General features: G+C 36.0%; 1 protein-coding gene across 1 annotated transcript in view; it reads left to right on the top strand.

Annotated features, from left to right (window-relative positions):
• Positions 1-21,294, top strand: part of LRP1B (LDL receptor related protein 1B) — a 1,379,523-nt gene that overhangs the window by 654,832 nt on the left and 703,397 nt on the right. The window contains exons 12-14 of the mRNA XM_036320679.1: positions 8,341-8,521; positions 14,370-14,589; positions 16,503-16,692. Coding sequence (XP_036176572.1) covers positions 8,341-8,521; positions 14,370-14,589; positions 16,503-16,692 — 591 coding nt within the window. The remainder of the gene's footprint in view (positions 1-8,340; positions 8,522-14,369; positions 14,590-16,502; positions 16,693-21,294) is intronic.

A 21,294-nucleotide genomic window follows, 5' to 3' on the forward strand; every position in this document is an offset into this window, starting at 1 on the left:
GCAATTGGTTGGAGAGCCCCGCCATCATCCCACAATCACTCACAGAGGGAGGCCCAGGCCACTGGCCAGCAACTCTGTGGTGGGTGTGCAGGGCCAGCCAGCGATCACCCCGCAGAGGGAGGGACAGCATCGCACAGATGGCAAGCAGTGGCAGCGGCAGGGGTGGGGCCAGCAGCCGGCAGCTGGGGAAAGAAAGCCCCTATAGGACCTGATCACCAGCCAGGCCTAGGGACCCTACCTGAGGAGTCCTGGATTACGAGATGGTGCAGGCTGGGATGAGGGACACCCCTCCAGTGCACGAATTTTGGTGCATTGCATCTCTAGTAAAAATATATTTTAAAAAAGGAAAGAATGAATGTGTGAGTTTACCTCTACTGCCCAGAGCATTCAGCAAAATCATTTTCAGATTACAGGAGTGGTGATGGTGTATTATTCAGGATTCTCCAGGAAAACAGGACCAATAGGGTGTGTACAGAGAGAGAGGCAGAGATATAATTTCTAGAATTGGCTCACACAAGTGTGGAGAATGGGAAGTCCACCTGTAGGTGATAGACCCAGGGAAATGCTGATATTGCAGCTCAAATTTAAAGACAGTCCAGAAGCCAAATTCCCTCTTCCCTGGGGAACTTCAGTCTGTTTTCTTTTAATGCTTCCAACCGATTGAATGAGACCAACCTTGATTATGGAAAGAAATCTGCTGTATTCAAAGTATATTGATTTAAATGTTAAATCATCTAAAATACCTTCCTAGCAATACCCAGACTGATGCTTAACCAAATATCTGTGTGCTGTGCCCTAGCCAAATTGACTCATAAAACTAACCATCACACATGACTCACTGAACAAGGTGCTTTAAGGTGGGGAAGTATAAATCAATAGTGAATGATAATGAGAGCAATAGCCTGAACCCGGAAAGGATTATAATTTAAGGCCATATTTGCACACTAACTTGTTCATTCTATATATCTTCATTTATTAAAGAGTAGCAAATTACGACTTCAGGACCTTTCCTGGGGTGACAATTCCTCATGGATTCCTAACATTTTTGCATGTTTTAAAGTGAGCCACTTCGTGCCTTTTATTTAGAAGTGTCTTTACAAGGATGTTAGTATAGAAAAGAGCCTTGGAAGAAGAGCTGGAGTGTCCCTCCAGTGCAACGGGCAGGGCACTTGTTGCCTATGATATAATACTAAAGGCTCGGTGCACGGATTCGAGCACCGGTGGGGTCCCTTAGCCTGGCCGGTGCCCTCTCACAAACCAGCAGTCCAGCACCCCCCAAGGGGTGTAGTAGTGGGCAAAGTGGTAGGTGGCCTAGGAAAAGCCCAAGCCCAGGCTGGGCACCACGCTGCTCCCGCTCATCCCGGTCCTGCTGCACCTACTGCCACTGCAGCTCAATAAGAGCGCTGAGCGGCACTCCTGCTGTGGGAGTGCACTGATCACCGGGGGGCAGCTCCTGCGTTGAGCATCTGCCCCCTGGTGGTCAATGTGCATCATGTCGACTGGTCATTTGGTCACTTAGGCGTTATATATATATATATATATATATATATATATATATATATATATACACACACACACACATACACACACACACATACATTAGAGGCCCGGTGTACAAAACTTTGTGCACTTGGAGGGGGGCCCTCAGCCAAGCTCATCCCTCGGGGGATGACCACCTGCTGGCTTAGGCCTGCTCCCCGGAGGATTGGGCCTAAGCTGGCAATCAGACATCCCTCTGGCAGCCCAGCAGCCTTCGGGGGATGTCCACTTGCCAGCGGGAGCAGACCTAAGCTTCATTCAGACATCCTTAGCACTGCTGAGGAGGCAGGAGAGGCTCCCACCACCACTGTTGTACTGGCAGCCGTCAGCCGTCAGCCTGGCTTGTGGCTGAGCAGAGCTCCCCCATGTGGGAACACACTGACCACGAGGGGGCAGCTCCTGCATTGAGCGTCTACCCCTAGTGGTCAGTGTGTGTCATAGTGACCAGTCGTTCCCAGTTGTTCTGCTGTTAGGGTCAGTTTGCATATTACCCTTTTACTATATAGGATAGAGGCCTGGTGCACGGGTGGGGGCCGGCTGGTTTGCCCTGAAGGGTGTCCCAGATCAGGGTGGGGGTCCCACTTGGGTGCCCGGCCAGCCTGGGTGAGGGGCTGATGGCTGTTTGCAGCTGGCCACACCCACTTCAGGGTGAGAATCCCCACTGGGCTTCCTGGCCAGTCTGGGTGAGGGGCTGAGGGCCGTTTTCAGGCTGGCCAGCTACTGAAGCTCCCAGCCTCTCCTTTTTTTCTTTTTTTTTTTTAATTCTGGGATTTATTTACCTTCTATAATTGAACCTTTGTTGCTGTCCTGCTCGCTCCAGCTCTGAGGTCACGGCCTGCTGAAAGCAGGTATCTGGGGTTTGTTTAGCTTCTATAATTGAAACTTTGTTGCTTTCGGAGCTCAGAGCCGGGCCGCAACAGGCGGGGAACCTTGGCTTCCTCCATCACTGAAGCAAGCAAGCCTCCTGCTCGCTTCAGCTGTGTGGCTGCCGGCCGCCATCTTGGTTTGCAGTTAATTTGCATATCGCCCTGATTAGCCAATGGGAAGTGTAGCGAAGGTACGTTCAATTACCCTTTTTGTCTTTTATTAGATAGGAGATATATATATATATCCTAAGTTCGGAATTCTGCTCTAATGCAGTGCTCTTTGTGAAGGGATCCATATGAGTCCATTCCACTCACTTCCCTGGGACTTTGGAATAAAGGGAATGAACCCCAATCTGCTAATAACTACTCTGCTTGCTGGGCCATGAGTAATACAATCCTTTATACCTGATCTACAAGTCTTGGATCATTTATCATCATCCTTGAAACGATAATGGGCTAACTTGTTGGCTTAAAAGTAGGGTAAAATTTATTTCTTAGCTGTTCTTGAAACCTTTCATTTTGATCATGCGATTATTTTACTGGTGACTATAATGCATGTGTGGCACTCTCTTTACTCTTAATATGCTCATCACTGCATCAAAGATGAAAAGTTATAGACAATCTGCATTACCCTTCCCCCAAATTGAAACTGACCATTTGCTTTTTATAATAGAAGAAAACTACTCTTCATATATTGGTTTCATATATTTTGTTTTCATATATTTTGCTCATCTGAAAAATAAGACCCTTACATGTACTTTACATATCTCTTTAAATATAGCAGCGAAGTATTTTGTTCTGATTGAGCGTAGCTTGTGTGTTCCCCTTCCTTGACCTAATAACTGAACTGAGAAGGGACTTGGAATGAGAATGAAGATGACAACATTAGTCTCAGCTGGCCTTTGGGGACAGATGATACAGGAAACTTCAGTGTGACCAAAGACTTCTGTAACCTCATGAGATAAAAAAATTCAGCGGGGAAATTTTACTGCCACACTACTAATTAAATCAGTTTAATTCATTCATGTCATATACTTAAGAGCGGATGCCTCAGTCCATATTGAAATGTACAAAGAGAATCTGTATTAATTGAACTACACGAACTTGAGGCAGAAGAGCTGTCCAAGTGCTGACTATGAGGCAAGCTACTGTATCCCTGGCCTGAGGCATATCTACATGCACACTGCACATGCAGTTATTTAAGGCATGTGCCCACACCCTACACTCTTGCAGTCACTTTCCCAATACTTTATTCCAACACAGAAACATAATATTCATACTAAGGATAGGAAAACATGGGTACCTTAGAAAAATGCAGGCACTGGGCTTTTATCATGAAAATTGTGGTGTATGATTTCCAATTAATTCCTTATTATGTTAATTAAATTCTACTGTAAAGCATTAAGACATGGATTACTCTGGATATACAGCTTGTGCACCTTAATACTGAGACCACTGCTCACAGCCTGTTTGTTGATTTTTTTAAAAAATCTTAGATCCATTTTTAAAAGTGGAAGATTGTACTTTTAATATATAAAACTTTAATTCTCTTATTTTCCATAAATATGTAGTATCAAAAAATCAGACCCATAATGATATTTTAGTTTTAGAAAAAGGCTTTTCTCCACTTTTTTAAAGTGCTTATTTTCTAATCCAAGTTATTAAATTAATTTAAATTACTTTTTCTGTCTTATTTATTAGTTTTAAGTCTTTAAATAAATAAATTATATATGTTTGTTTTAAATGTTTAAATAATTCTTATTTATTTTTAAAATAATTACATAATTATTCTTTTTAATTTATATATATTTTATTATTATATCTTATTCATCCTTATTTCCTTAGTGGTAGGTATCAATTGTAGGAAATAACATTGGTACCTTTGATAATTTTTCACTTAAGTATAGTTTTGATGAGATGTATGTTTTAAAACATCCATTTATATATTATGTCTGTTTGTAAAAGTTATTTTTATAGGATAATGTTTAAAAAGAATATTTTTAATAATTTGAGCCAAAATAATATACTTATCTTAAGTATTTACAGACTACATGAAAAAGTCTTTTTTTAATATGAATTATATGGTGTCATTTTTTTCACTTAGAATGAAATGTATATACATATAACCTAAAAAAAAAAGAAAAATACAAGAAATCATTATCTACTAGAATAGAATTTTTCTCTTAAAAAAAAGTACAAACATGTTGAGAGTCCTTGCCCACTGATAAATGAAAATGGATATTTGCTATTAGTTATGTAATAGTAATAATAATAACAGCAACATAGGTGCAAGTGTTGAATTTGGAATGTAAAATACTTGAACTCTACCCAACAGTATCAAAAAAATATGTTTTTGCTAAGTTTCTTTTTATCAAACAACTTTCTGGCATTTGAATATGCATGTGTTTCTTTGGGCTGGCAAATAGAATCTATGTTGTTCACAGACATTGTCTGAAACCATATGTCCTGACCACCATGTTGAAAAGTGTTGGTCATAGAGTTTGCAATACTCAATCTCAGGCAGGCCCCAAGCAAACCCACTTGAATAAAAAAATCAAATGTACATAAAACCAGTACTCTATGTGTCTTTGCATTCCATTTAACTTATAGATTAATTAAAGGATTATACATATGATATGGAGGCAGACTACTTCCCTTACCAATGTATAATTTGTTGAGAAAAGCATTCACTGATTGTTCAGGCTTTGTCCTACAAGTTAAGAAAGAAAATTTTTTCTGTTCTATGTTAACCATAGCTTGAAAAGATACTTAGTTTCCACATAGACTCTTTTAGGAGTTTCTTTAAAATTTGTATTCATCTACATTCTTCCCAGAACAGAAAAAAAGCAAACAAAACAGACATAAAAATAGCAACATTAGAAAATATTCTAGGCTAATTGCTTCACTGCTATTTTAACAGATTAGATAGGTAGTAAAGGGAAGATTATTCTAATAATGATATAATTGCAACATTTATATAATATTTATTATGTGAAACCTATTTTAATAATTTCACATATATTAATTTATTTAATCCTCAAAACAGTACTATTAATTTTGGAATGTAGAATACTTGAGCTCTACCCAAAGGTATGGAAGAAATCTACTCTAAGCAAGTTTCTCTTTATCAAATGCCTTTCTTGTATTTGAATAGTCATGTATTTCCTTGGCCTAGTAAGGAAAAATTACACCCATTTTAAATATCAGGAAGTTGTAGAATGAAAGGCTAAGGAACTCTCTCAGTTAGAGAAATAGCGTAGTGAGTGGCAGAACCTGGGCTGTGTGATCCCAGAACTTGGATTCTATCTACTACTTTATCCTGTTCAGACACTTGTTTTTCAAAGACAACTCAAACAACCCAATTAAGGCACAATCCACTCAGATTCTGCTTTTTAGAATTCAATGCAATCCCCCTCTTACTATTTATTCACAACTGACTCTGGATATACAATTTCTAGTTAAAGTTAGTCACTAGTCAAAATTCCAGAAAATAGTATTGAATAATCATTAAAAAAAAAAAAACAACCCATAAAGTATATTTCTATCAAGTAGCACTCAGAAGGAAAAGATCCGGGATTGATATCAAATATTTTACCTGATAAATTAATAAAAAACTAACATATATTGAGAATTTACAATATTCCAGGCAGTATGCTGTTTTACATGCAGTAGCTAATTTACACTTTGTTATCACACTACAGCATAGGTGCTAATGGATACTTTAAGAATCTTCACTTCACTTGCCAAAACCGGTTTGGCTCAGTGGATAATAGAGCTACGGACTGAGGGGTCCCAGGTTCAATTCCGGTCAAGGGCATGTACCTGGGTTGCGGGCACATCCCCAGTGGGAGATGTGCAGGAGGCGGCTGATCGATGTTTCTCTCCCATCGATGTTTCTAACTCTCTATCTCTCTCCCTTCCTCTCTGTAAAAAATCAAAAAATATATTTAAAAAAAAAAAAAGAATCTTCACTTTACAAATGGATAATTTAAGAATCAAAGTGACTAAGTTGCTTACCCAAGTGTCAGAAACAAAATTTCAATCCAGATAATATTGAAACTGCTTAATATGAAAAAAATGTAACAGTCAGAGGTCAAAAGGAAATATTTTAAAAATAAGAAGGTTATTGAGGAAGGAAGTTTCCATGCTGGAGTATAATTCAAATGTAGTACAATTTTTGAAAACCAACTAACAAGATAAAAATCAGCCACAGACTATGACAAATAGAAAAAAACAAACAAAACAAAACAACAAAAAAACCCAACTACTATATCTTTCCATTATGCCATAGTGCTCATAAAATTGTCAATAAAGTAAAGATAAAATTAAACTTTTTTAAAGCATAGGCATAATTAACCTGTGGAAATTACTCATACTGGATGGTAATGAAGCAGATAGCTTCGTGAAATTGAGAACATACCTGAGTCACTATAATGAGATTTTCAGTTAGATCAGATCACATGTTGTATTAGTCATTTTGAGTCAGGGCACATACTGATTAGCAGGAAAGGTTACAAAAGAAAATTTTCTTTTTTTTTACAAGGTCAGAAAGGTTGTGCAATTAAAGAATATTATGATAGTGCCTAGCCAGCATGGCTCAATGATTGAGCATCGACCTATGAACCCAGGGGTCATGATTTGATTCCAAATCAGGGCACATGCCTGGGTTGCAGCTCCATCCCCAATGTGGGGCATGCTGGAGGCAGCTGATTAACAACTCTCTCTCATCACAGATGTTTCTATCTCTCTCTCACTCTCCCTTCCCCTCTAAAATATATAATATATAAAATATTTTTTAAAAAGAATATCAAATCTGTATTGCATCTGCATATGAGGCAATACATGCCATATAGTGAGCGAATGCAAGCGCTGTCTCCAATGTACTACCTCTTGCTTTGTCCAGTAAGTTGCAGTTCCTTATCTCATATGCAGGAAGAAGAGGCTTCCCTGGTTTTGAAAGAAAAGAAGGAGTTCACAATAATTTCTCATGCAATAGGCAGTGGTTCTCAACCTTCCTAATGCCGCGACCCTTTAATACAGTTCCTCATGTTGTGGTGACCCCCAATTTCACTGTTACAAATTGAACATAATTAAAGCATAGTGATTAATCACAAAACAATATGTAATTATATATGTGTTTTCCAATGGTCTTAGGCGACCCCTGTGAAAGGGTCGTTCGACCCCCAAAGGGGTCGCGACCCACAGGTTGAGAACCACTGATATAGAGGAATGGAACTACGATTACTGTGCTGTAGAGAGTTTGGAGGGTAGTTTACAAAATGACCCACCATAGGAGCAGTGCATTTTTAAAGATCTCGACATTGGAGATGATCTGACTTGGAATTTTATCTCAGTTCTACACCTCTTATGTGATAATAGATTATATACCTTCACTTTCAGAGTGTTAGAGTTTCCCTTTCTGTGAAGTGTATTCATTAGGTGAATTTGTAAGATTATATATTTATAACATTACTTTGGGTTATTACTGCCTATATCTTATAGAAGCTGCAATGGTGTCCTTTAATAGAAGTATAGATACATGGAACAAATTGTCTGGTACCCGAGGGAAGCTGGGTGGGAGGGGATTGGATAATGAAGGTGAAAGGATTAACTAACAAACATATATTCATACTCCATGAACATGGACTGTAATTTGGTGAAGACCAAGGGAGGAGGTGGGCAAAGGGGGACTCTGCAATAATGTCAGCATCAAACAATTTTAAAGAAATAAATGTAAAGAACATACAATTTTAAAAAAGCACAATAGCATTCAAAATAAAATTGAACAATATTCTATTGAATGATAACATCTACACAAATCACACTATGAAGAAATCATTTCTTTTTTAATTAAACTTTTTATGAAGCAGAACATAAGCAGTGAACACTATTGAGAAATGCATTCCTTTCTTGTTCTTGTTCTTGCTGTTTGCAGACCTGGACAATGTGGAGGGCATTGCTGTGGACTGGATCGGACATAACCTTTACTGGACAAACGATGGCTCCAGGAAGACCATAAACGTGGCCAGGCTGGAGAAGGCCGCTCAGAGTCGGAAGACCCTTCTGGAGGGAGAGATGTCCCACCCCAGAGGGATTGTGGTGGATCCTGTTAATGGGTATGAGATCTTGATTAGCTTTATGTAAGGAAATTATATTAAATACATTTGTTTGTTTTTTAAATTCACATGTGAATTCACACATGAATGGTCTGATTGGAAAAAGTTACTTATTTAGTGATTTGCTCCCCTAGAGAATGTGCTAAATAAATATGTCAAAAATACATTGAGCTGAAATAAACAGATCATTTGTATGAAGGATATATTTACTTGATTTATTCAGACAAGCACCATAATTCTCCATTTTAGACAGCCTGACACCTAGAGAAATAATCAGAGAATCAAGCAATTTAACTTTTTAAAGGCTATTGAAATGTAACGTATTCAAAAATAGCCAAGTTTTTTGTGCACTTGATGTGTGGGCCAGTCATTTTGCTAAATGGGTCACTGTGCTCCCGTTCCGCAGTCCTCACAACAATCCTTGGAAATAGTTGCCAACCTCATCCTTGTTTGACAAAGGAGAAATTGGTAACTGATCTTCAAAAGACTGTTTAATTATTGAGATATTGGGTAGATTTAAACCCCAGCCACTTATCTCCAAGACTTTATTCATAGCCACTATACTCTGCCACTTTTTTAATAGTCTAGATTGGTAATCATATAATTTTAGACATAACTATAGTTTCCATACCGTGACATCGTTTTATAGTGTGCACTATTCGTTTTAGCGTGGAATATTTTGTGCAATTCCTGGGAATATATTCCCCTTTGATGTTTATTCAGAGTTATTACCTGAATATAATAGTGAGCATATAGAAATATCGGAGAAATGTGAAAATTCCTAACAGAATCTCAGAATTAATTGAGTAGATTGCATATTTTACATGTACAACTGCTACATGTGGTTTTTTTACCCCCTCCATGGCTTACATTTCACTATTTCAAAAAAGCATCACCAAAGAAATATTTTTCATATCTTATGACAAACATACAAAACAGACTTAATTAAAGAGGAAGCATATGACTCCCTTATAGGCTGAGGTCACCTTTTCTAGAATTATTTGTCTGGAGAACAGCTGCAAATATAATTTGGGTGCTTCCTCTGAGGCTGACACCCAAGCAGTGAATGAATTCATTATATGTGTTTCAGGAAGACATAATTATAAAGTAGTATCAGTGATTGTATGGGTAGATTCTGTAATTATCTACTCTGTTCCTGGGCTTTTAAACCAAGTCATCTATCTGACCTTTAAACCAAAGCCAATATTAATTTTAAGAGAAAAATATTTATTCCACACGGTCTAATTCTACTTGAAGCAAGATGTTTTAAATGTGCCTTAAAAGAGCATCCCCTTTCTCGGTATTCTGTTAGAGAAAAAATATCTTTTGATAGAGTGAAAGGGTCTTTGTGAGCTCAGGAAGATGATGCAGACGTGGAGGCCATACAATCACATGATTAGGGAGGACATTTAGAAGCCACTAGTTCCATCTCTCTCTTCAAATTTAGGAATCTCTTCCAATGCTTCCCTAATAGGCAGGCATCCAACTTTATGTGAAACCTATAGCATCTACTACATAGTTTGTAGTATTTGGGGGAAATTCTGATTGATATGTTTTTTTCTTTTATTTAAGGCAGTATCTGCATCCCCAGTGATTATTGCCTTATAACTGACCCTCTATTCGCCTCTAGTGTTACAAAGAATGACTCTAATACCTTTTTCATTCTATGGATTTTCAAATAGACTACTACTCTTATGCACCAACCTGTAAAACAGACACATATGTGCATATATACATGTGTGTATATGTATATATTTTCCCTAGAAATATACTATGCCCAGCACTTTGTACCAGGTATATAATGGTTAATAAAATAGGCATAGTCTTAACCTTATGAAGCATCTTGTGTTACCTGCAAGGTGAGGGAGAGGAGATAGACCAAAGTGAAAGACAAAAAGGTGAAGACTAAGGGTAGAAGCCTGTTTAAGTAGGTTTGCTGAAAGGCCTCTTTAAGGAGCCATCAGGTAATCTGAGACTTCATTGCAGAGAAGGAATCAGCCATGGACAGTGAGGAAAAGAGTGTTCCAGTTAAAGAAAATGGTACATTTGAGGATATTAAGTTGGACAAGGATTGAGTGTCAGAGAAACTGAAGTAAAAACAGCAAGGTTGGATTGCAGATAGCAAGGGGGAAGGTGACGCAGGTGCAGTTGAAAAGGATGGTGTGCCCTTGCCCACCAGGATGAGAGCTTTGTACTTTGTTTTCAATGTTAAAATAGGAAATTAATATAATCATGTTTATATAGAAAACACTAATTTCACTATGCTGTGAAGAATGGATGGAAGACATAGAAATAGAAATGTAACTATACAAGTTTAATTATTCAAATAGTTTGACCCTAATACAATTTTTAAAATGAAGAAGAAACTTTAGCTCAGAAAACTGCATTTAAAATAACACAGTGTATCTTTAAGCAAAACTTCAGGAAAAAAACAATTTATTTACATTGTTTCTACCATAATATCTACTTGCAGCTGTATACAGAAGAAGAAAATCTGTGATTGCCTGTTAACAAAATTACTCTGTCAGAGGTGTTTTATCAAAAGCTTCATAACCAATTATAGAGTCAGTTAAGGATTCATTTATTTTTCATTAAAGTATATTTTTGATTACCATATAGATCAATATAAATTAGTAAGACAATAATTGTCCTGAAGGAGTTCATAATCTGGTGTCCTTGTGCATACACACACACACACACACACACACACACACACACACACAATTACCTATTAAATAAAACAAGTACATACATGATTCTCAGAAATTACTGAGATTTTTAATACAGAATTGAGTGTTACTGGATGAACAGGATTCCAAGATTAACAAAATTGTCCCAAGGGCTTGGGCTGTGCAGTCATAAGGTTAGTCACTGCTCTGAGGGACAGTACAGCTAACTGAGAGGAAAGGAAGTCAGCGTCAGTTCTGAGGTGAGATGACTCATTAAAGCTGCGGCAGATGGAATGTGAAGGAACAGAGTAGGAGACGAGGCTAGACATAAGCAGAAATCTTCAATGTTGTGATTAAAAGTTTGAATTTATTTTGCTGACAACAGAGTAATTGGAAGGTTTGAAGATAAAAGCCATACCTTTCAATTCATGATTTAGGAAGACAAGTGACAGGTATATGAGAAGCAACCCATTAGGCGTTCCCTTTGAAAAGGGATGAAAGGCAGACTGTAGCATTTGTAATAGGAACAGAAAAGTGGGGACAGACAGGAGAGACTGAAAGGTTTAGATTGCAGGCCTAATTAGATTGTTGAAATGGGGATAAAGCGGGAGGAGTCAATTAGGATGGCATTGTTCCCCGGCTGATCATTGCAGATGAACTCCCTCATCCTAATAATTTCATATTTTATAATGTATATCACTAGCTTAGAAACCTACATTTCCAGTTCTCACTTCTCAAACTATCATCCATACGACTGTGTCCAAAGCTCAGTTCACATTTCCCCCCAAAGAGGATCTTGTGCAGCCATATCTCAACTAATAGTATAACACCCTCTTGTTAACAGCTGGATACCATATCAGCAACAAAGTCAATTTTTTTCAACAATAAAATTTGTTTTACTTCCATTACAGAGAAACTCTTAGGATTAAGATATTTCTAGGATTGGCCATCAGATAATACAATTTAATTTAGAGACATGGTTAATATCAGCAAAGCCAAGCTTAGTATTACAAGCACACATATAAATAAGAAAAAAAATCCCTGCCTTTAATTATTTTTATCTTTTTTGGAATGATCAGTTATGCAGCACCATTAAATGCAATTCAAGAAATAAATGCAATAGATAATAAAACTAAAAGATGTCACAAGAAACAAAGGAAAGAGTCTGTTTTGACAGAAAGGCTAGGAATAAACTTCACCAAAAACTTGCATTTGAACAGGCCTTGAAAATTAGAGGTACATTTTTTTCTTGCTGTACTAACAGAAGGCCGGCTTAACATTATTTTGATTTGATGGCTACCCCAAGTTCCACCTATAACAATGTTTATATTTGTTTCTGCTTATTTTATAGGTTATGTTTTCTATTTTCCGTACTTAAGAACCTTCATATTTGATGGTGATTATAAAGCTTTTACTATATAATTTTCAATCAGATAATGAAATAGGTAGATGATGATAGCATATATAGTCTCAATCAAATTGGCATCACTTATTTAAATGTTTTTCTTTTATTTTGTTTGAAAATAATCTTAGTAACATGTCTTATCACAAAAATGTTTCTTCAAGTATAAAACAATACAAAGTATGTTTAGAATATCTGTTATCATGCTTCATTTTTCTTCATTTATCTGTACATATATAGGTGTACACATGCATGTGCAATTTGGGTTAGAGACACACACACACACACACAAGTGTTACTATGTTCAAAAGAAAAGCTAGAGGGAAAGATAAATGCAATTTTAACAAGTTATAAATTAGCAACAAGAAAAATAGAGCATCGATTAACTGTATTTAAGATTTTATGAAAGTATCAATAGGGAGACAAAAGTTGCACATTTTCCTTTCACAGAGTTGATTTAAATAGTTGAAGTTGAGTAGTTATACCTAACTATATAGGATTACAGCAAACAGAATGACTCTTTTGTTTATTCCTAATTTTCTCCAATAATAAAACCACTCAAAAAACACACAGGATATAAAATAAATATTTCCATGTTTATTTCTAGGATCAGAATGTATTTTGACTCAATAAAATTCACTAATCTTAATAAACTTCCTCAGGTCTAAAAAGGCATATCCACATAATTATAAAGTTAAGAAAAAATTTAAAAGCTTCATGGGCGAAATGTTTGGATGGTGTGTTTCAGCCTAAATTGTCCCAAATCTGCCTGTTTAGATCACTGTAGGATTATTCGTCATGGATACAGATGTTTACCAGCTTACTTCAGAAATTCTTCAGGGTCTACAGAATGTGAGAGGTAGAGAATCTAATAAGGGTCTTCCTAGGGTAAGCAGCTTAGGAGAGCTTTGGCTCTTCACAAACTTGTTTATGAGGTGACTGAATTAAAGCCTACACTTTAATAACTCAAGCACTTTCGCACGACCCTAAAACAGCATGGGTGGAGGAGTTTAACCTTATTCATGAGGGAATGGCAGCATTCCCTCTCCCACTGTTGTAGCTGACACAGAATGATTTTGTTCTTCAAGGCAGAAGCTTTTGTTTGAGATAGAAATTAAATCTCAGAATCTTAAGGTCAGTCAACCTACTGTTATTAAACTTATGTGCAGCTCAATCATCTTCTGTGGGTTTTGGGGTAATAATAAGCATCCATAAAGACCAGGTAATTTGCATCAGGAAGACAAATTAGACCTGGCCAAACAATCGCAGTATGATTGTGCCTTTTAGTTCAAAGACAGTCCTATTGCCTGTCTTGAAAACTAATAATTCATCTGAGATTTAATAAAGTCTGCAGTAGATCATTAACTATACAAGGAGTTTTCATGCCAGTCAACGGGCTTTTTAATTACATAGTTGATTATGTTTTATAAAATGAACAACATTTAAAAATAGTTAGTAATGCCTCACAAACCATTTCCCAAACTTGCTATCAGCACCAAAGAAAATCAATATCTGGCGCTTACTGTTAGCTTAATCACTGAGACCAGTAAGTGTGGTAGTGTGTTTTCTGTAATGTGTCCAAAAGATGGGCTCCACTGAACACACCCTTACTTCCCTTGGTGCTTCCCAGCCGCCTGCTCCCTTTGGCAGGTAAGCATTTAAGTGGGAGAAAAATAAAAATGTAATCAGATTTTATGGAGGTGCCCAGTTTGCGGAAGTGGCCCTCTGTACAGAGGCTGTTTAAATAACGTGTACGCTCTTGTTTGTAATGTCGTAGTTGGATGTATTGGACAGACTGGGAGGAAGATGAGATAGACGACAGCGTGGGAAGGATCGAGAAGGCCTGGATGGATGGCTTCAATCGGCAGATTTTTGTGACTTCAAAGATGCTGTGGCCAAACGGTTTAACTCTGGACTTTCACACCAGCACCTTATACTGGTGTGATGCCTATTACGATCATATTGAAAAGGTGTTTTTGAATGGAACTCACAGGAAGGTAAAAGACAAATGCTGCTGGTTTTAATCCGCAGGCTTCTGCGTTTTCACAGAGCCTTGTTGTGCTGTGTTAAAAATACTTTCAAGTTTATTTTACCGCTGTGAGGTGGCTGCCAGCAGTCTCGGTGGGGTGGCTGGAGGAGGCTGAGCAGCGCAGTGCAGCTGGCATTTGCCTCTGGGAGAGCAGGCCCGCTCACCGGGGTGTGCCAGGATTTGTGAGTTTTTTCAAAGAAGCTCTCAGGGTATCAGAGCTGCTTTAAAATGCAGCAATTCTACATTCTTGATGAGTTTGCTCTGACCAAGCAACCCTACTCTATTTAAATATCTTCAAATTTTGCAGCTGAAATTTAGCCTATAGATTATGAGAACTTAATTATAATGCATTTCCTTTAAAATAAAGGACTTCATGCCACTGAAATGGAAACACAAGAATAAACTGAACTTCAAGCTTGTTGGTATGAATAGATATAAACTTCCCCTTGCCTCTTTTTGGAAGAATCATTGCAAAATGATTCTGAAATTCAGTGGTAAATTGAGGATGTCATTGACTGTGTGGCAGAGGCAGTGTTGAGAGAACATCATCACCTCTGTATTTTACCTTATAATTCCCTACGCATGTATAACATTATAAACTAACTTCAACTGTCTAGTTAAATAATGGAAAAGTGGAATATTTAAATTTCTCAAAATGCTGTCTTTGATACTACACTTCCTTTCTTCCTTTTTGGAAAGGAAGACTGCACAATTGGCTAAGCCCATTCATTATGAATTCTGTTTGAGAAATAAATAGTATACTGATCAGTTAAGACTACTTCAGTCATTGACTCGCTCTAACAGTGCTTTAAATATTTTTCTCCAAATGAGTAAAATTTATCGCCATTTAAACTGTCACATACATAACAGATACTAAATAAATATTTATGATTTCTTTGAAGATGTTGACGTGTACATAGTAGACATAACATTTCAATGGCCCATGTTTTAGCTTAGATTGAGGTGAGAAAATAAATAAGAAACTGTCTCAATTATTCACTATATGAAAATTTATTTTGAAGAATTCAGAAAAAAAGGAGCAAAATTTGGATTGCTAACCCTACATTATTTCAATAACTTCCTCAATTCTCTAATATTAAATGAAGTGAATATAATATGCTTTTTCATATGGTATACAATCCATTTTATAAATGGCAAAAGCTGAAAAAGTATTATCATTATTGGAGGTATTATTCCTTTTTTTCTCCCTACAACCCTACAAGTGAAACAGGACCTATCACATGATCGCTCTATTTAAACAACAAAAATGTAAAACTGGAATGTAAAGAATATATCAAGATAACCAGAATTGAAATTAGCCTACTAACCTAGTTTATCTATTTACTATTTGTGTTTCTATGTCCAAAATTATAATATTTATCTTTTTCCTTGTCATCTCCTACATTTCTTCAATTTGCATTTGCTCAATTAAAATAGAAAGATCCCTTTCACTCCCAATGTCTTAATATCACCTTGTATCCCTTGGCTATTGGATGAGCAATATTGCAATATACACAATGACACTAATTACTCAGGTCAGTTTCTATCCCAGGATGTGAATCTGTAATATGGCAAAGAAAAGACACAGGGAAGAATGTCAAAGTCATTTTAACATTTTCATTTCTTGACCATACGTGTAAAGCCAAATATGAGAGAATTTAAATGAATGAAATATAAATGGTCTCCTTCAAATAACAAGTTCTAGAAACAGAAAAACATGCCCACCCTGTGACATCTATTTTTCAAACATACTGAAAGAAAATGTGAGTTAAGCTATTAGTTGGATCACTATGTGATATATTTATTTGAAAACCACTCTAAGTACTTGTTATGTTTCTAAAGGTCAGTTCTGAACTTTCACAATGTGTTTATATTTTATAGGTTGTTTACAGTGGGAAAGAGCTGAACCATCCTTTCGGACTGTCACATCATGGGAATTATGTGTTCTGGACTGATTATATGAATGGTTCCATTTTTCAACTAGATTTGATAACGAATGTGGTGACATTACTGAGGCGAGAAAGACCACCCCTGTTTGGGCTTCAGATTTATGATCCACGAAAGCAACAAGGTATTAAACACCAAATAAAATTGCTTCTGAGCTTCAAACATAATAACACTTCAGTAGTTACAAAAATATTTTATTTTGACAGTGTTTCTGAAATGTTATGATAAAAGGTGTCTACTTACTTCAAAATCAATCAAATCTTGGAATTTGTTACCATAAAAATTTATTATTTTATTGTTCTAAATAACCTGATTGAGTAACTCTGGGAATTCTATCTGAGTGAAGTTCAATGTTTCTCCAAATACTTCCTTTTGGATCTAGTCTTCACTGAAGAAGTCTGTTGAAGTAAATAAAAAAAAACAAAAAACTTTTTAATGGTTTCAAAGATTATTGTGAGCCATTTGAACACCTTTGATTGGGAACTAAATATTATGGGAAGATATTTTAAAATACATTATATAAGGAAATTGCATTTTTACCAGTATCTTACTATATTTTATTTTAGTTTCATGTACATTTGAAAAGCACTTAATTAATTTAGGTGATATGAAAGTAAAATAATCTACCATTATATTCATGTCTTATTAAAATCAGATAATTATGTTTTATCTACATCTGTGGTTTATTATATGTTTATTAAGATTTATTAAGCCACCCATGAATGCCATGACTTAGAATTTAGGGATTAAATAAAGAAAACCATTTGTAAAGTATATACTAGATTTTTGTTATGATTCTAGTTGTCATTCCTTTTTTAATGGAAATATTTTTGTGAAAATTTAATGAGCCTAGATTTCAATGCACTTAGTCTGAAAAATTATAGCCTGAGTGTTCCATTGCACATGTTGTCAGTAGGAAGTTATCTAGCAACAAGAGTATTTTGAAGATATTTCTGCTAAAAGGAGGATGTTAAAAGAAAACTATCTCAATTAAGAACATTTTTTCTACTGTATTACAATTGTTTCATTGGAATAAAAATGCAATTTCATGAAATAATGGAAGTACATAGAGTGAGAAGTATATAAAGCTTTAATAGCTAATAAAAGATAAAATTATCTTTAAAAATAAAAAAAATGAAAATTTTGAGATGGTATAAGCTATAGTTGTGGACACAAAATAAAGAATAGAACAATTGCCTGTGTTATATTGTAAATCAGCTAGCAGAACATAGCATGCCTAATGAGCCAATTAATTAGGAATCTTTATTATGCTAGTGGGCTCAGAGCAGAATACCTCTCTCAAATTCTGAACAAAATATGGTGGAAGTTTCCCCTCTATATATCTTTCTAGCCCTTTGTCTCCCAAATAAGGGTTTTTCTGGACCTCCTGCAGACTTTACAAAGAGCTCTATGGAAGTTATTTTTGCAGGCAGCTTGTAACCTGGAACACAGAGTATGGGAGTAGTATCAGTCCTTACATCAGATGGCTAGCGCGCAAGGTCAACCAACTAACTTTATCTTCCCTGTTATTCACCCAAGCTAAAAAGTAACGTTAGTTTACAGAATAAGGAACTGTCTAAAAATTAACAGAGTTGACTACATAGAAGAAGGATTCATTTTAAAACAGCAGAGGACTTTAAACATTCATTTTGCAAAATAGAGATTATTACGCTTCACTTGCGTAAATCAAGTGGTAATATTTTTTGTTACATTCACATCCTCCCTGTCCCCACCCCCGCCACCATTGTTGTTTGTCTACTCTAAATTGGAGCCAAGACTATGAACAAGAATAACCCTTCTCATCTCCTGTGGAGTTTTGTTTTCAGGGTTGCTGTTCCCTTTAATTCCACATTGATTAATTTTCTGGATTTTATTACACCAATCAGTATATAATCACATTTTCTTTTTTCATTCTCTTCTGAAATTAAATGCAACATATGGATGAGAAATATCTTAGCTAACTATAAGATGGGTTTGGGCTTAAACCCAGATCCTGACACTTTTTCCTTCGTAAACTTGGGACACATCATAAAGATTTAACAAAGATAAGACATGCTTTCTTCAAAAATATTTTATAAGGAATAGATATATATTATATGAGAGTAATTTAAAACAGTACTTGTGTTTTACATTAATTAATTTTCCCCTTTCATTTCTCAGTCTGGAGGCATATATTTGGAAGTTTCCTTGCATGTAAGCATTTGAAATAAATACCTAAATGAATAATGTGTCACAATGATATACAAAAACACATGTCATATGAAGATTATATTTCTATATTTATGAGGAATATATTTGGTATTCCAGACAGTGTCATTGACATATAATTGTTTAGTGCTGTTTCTTGGATGGACAGTGTATTTTTAAAAAGGACTTTTAAAAGATTGGTAATCAAAGGGACATTAAAATGAAAGTGTATTCTTGATTACTAAATTATTTATGCAGTCTTTATTGTAGAAACCATTATGCTCTGTCTTACTGATAGAATGCATTTGGCCAAATTGATTGTTTTTTATTAGTTTAGGTGAAATAATCAATTAGTTTTTTTTTGTACCCAGTCTTTGTGTGGCAAAATACTTACTTGAATGTTTTGAACAGACAATACAATGGAGAAAGGATACCTGATCGACATCTATTTTACTCAGTCACTAGACATTGAAATTGGATAACCTACTTAGTATCTAAATTTTTAGTTTATTTAACTACATTGATCAAAATAGCTAGATTATAAAGCAAAATGCAATCAGATGTTTAAATACAGACATATTATCTTACCCATGTTATAATTTCAGCAGTGTTTCTCTTTGCATCTTTTGAACATCAGGTATTAATAAATATTTAGAAACATATAGCCGAAACCGGTTTGGCTCAGTGGATAGAGCGTCGGCCTGTGGACTGAAAGGTCCCAGGTTCGATTCCGGTCAAGGGCATGTACCTGGGTTGCGGGCACATCCCCAGTAGGAGATGTGCAGGAGGCAGCTGATCGATGTTTCTCTCTCATCGATGTTTCTAACTCTCTATCTCTCTCCCTTCCTCTCTGTGGAAAATCAATAAAATATATTAAAAAAAAAAAGAAACATATAATTAGTGCCACATAAACTTAAGATATATATTGTCTATTAAACTGTTGGGTTTTTTATTTGTTTGTTTGTTTGTTTTTAAGGATATATTTATAAAATAGAGAAAAGTATGGCACATTTTTTCCTTTCTCAGATTGACATCATTCAAAGCTGATTCTTCTGAAATTATCCTAGATGAAACACATAATTTGTCTAGTCTTTATACAACTTTTATTTTCTCTTCTAAACTACAATTCTGACTATCTCTCTTATCAAGTGATGAAAAGAAAATTCCCATAGATTTATGTTTCATATTAGGTTCAGAGACTTCTAACTGCACATATGATGAAACTGAGAATTCAAGAGTTTAGGAGGCACATAGAAAAGGGAGTTTTTCCCTTCCACTATTTTGAAAAAAATTCAGATAAAGGGAAGAATGAAACAATGGGATTCCTTTGCACTAATGGTTTATATATTCCACCGATTGTTTCAAGTGAAGATACTTTATTAATGAAAGTCAAATTACTGAGGCCTAAAAAATCCATATATTAATGTAGGCTTAGGAAATGTTTTAATATATCATGTATCCTTATTACTCTTTATAAAAGTTACTGGAGGCCCAATGCATGAAATTTATGTAAGGGGCTCGGTCCTCACAGCCCTACCTTTGTCTGAAAGGACGTCTAGAATGTCATCCGGCTGTCTGGTCTAATTAGCATATTATGCTTTTATTATAGATAATATGCCTTTAAATAATTTACATTGATATAATAAGTATATAGCCAAAGTATGTATGTATACTTACATACAAATAAGACTATCTCTTTTATTGTAATGAAACAGACATATCTATCCACATACATGCACCTTATGTCTACACTCCCAAATGACTGTTTCTGTCATTCGTATTGCTGACTAAAAGTTTCATTCATTCATTCCTTCATTCATGTCTTCATTCATCAATGTAACTAATGTTTATCAAACACACATTCTATGCCAGACACTGTAAGGGACAGAAAAAATCTACAAGTTTTAAGATTGAGGAAAAAAAAAGTTTTTGGCTCAGACAGACCACTATCTGGAACTTAATTTTGAAAGTTATTCCTCATTTGTTTTCCTTATAGATTTGATTTTTAAAGTATCTGCTTTAAAAGAAACTTCATTTAGGATTTTATTTTGTTTTATTTAGTATGTTATTTTTCTGAACTTTGTCATACATAAATAAGTTAGAGTATATATGATCAATAATTTTAGATTAAGGAAAATCCCTTTTCTAATTATTTAGAAATAATGATGATAATAGTGATAATAATACCACTGCTATTATCTAGAAATCCTATCTAATAAAAGGGTAATATGCAAATTAACCATAACTCCATCACAAAGATGGCGGCGCCCAGTCCTCTCAGCCCTGCTGGAGTCCCCCAGTCCCGGGAGGGTGGCTGCTGAGAGTAGGCAGCATGAGCAACCTGGCAGAATGCTTGCTTTGTCACCACGGTGATGAGGCAAGCGTTCCACCCTGGCCACAGAGGACCTCTGGACAGCAGGTACAGAGTGACTGGGGGGTGGGTTGGAACACTTGCCTTGTCGCCCGTTGCTGGCCTCAGATGGGCCTCTGGGCAGTGGGTGCAGAGCAGACAGGCCCCATAGAGAGCTACTGGTGCACG

The sequence above is a fragment of the Myotis myotis genome, unplaced genomic scaffold (assembly GCF_014108235.1).
Source record: "Myotis myotis isolate mMyoMyo1 unplaced genomic scaffold, mMyoMyo1.p scaffold_m19_p_8, whole genome shotgun sequence".
Classification (NCBI taxonomy): domain Eukaryota; kingdom Metazoa; phylum Chordata; class Mammalia; order Chiroptera; family Vespertilionidae; genus Myotis; species Myotis myotis.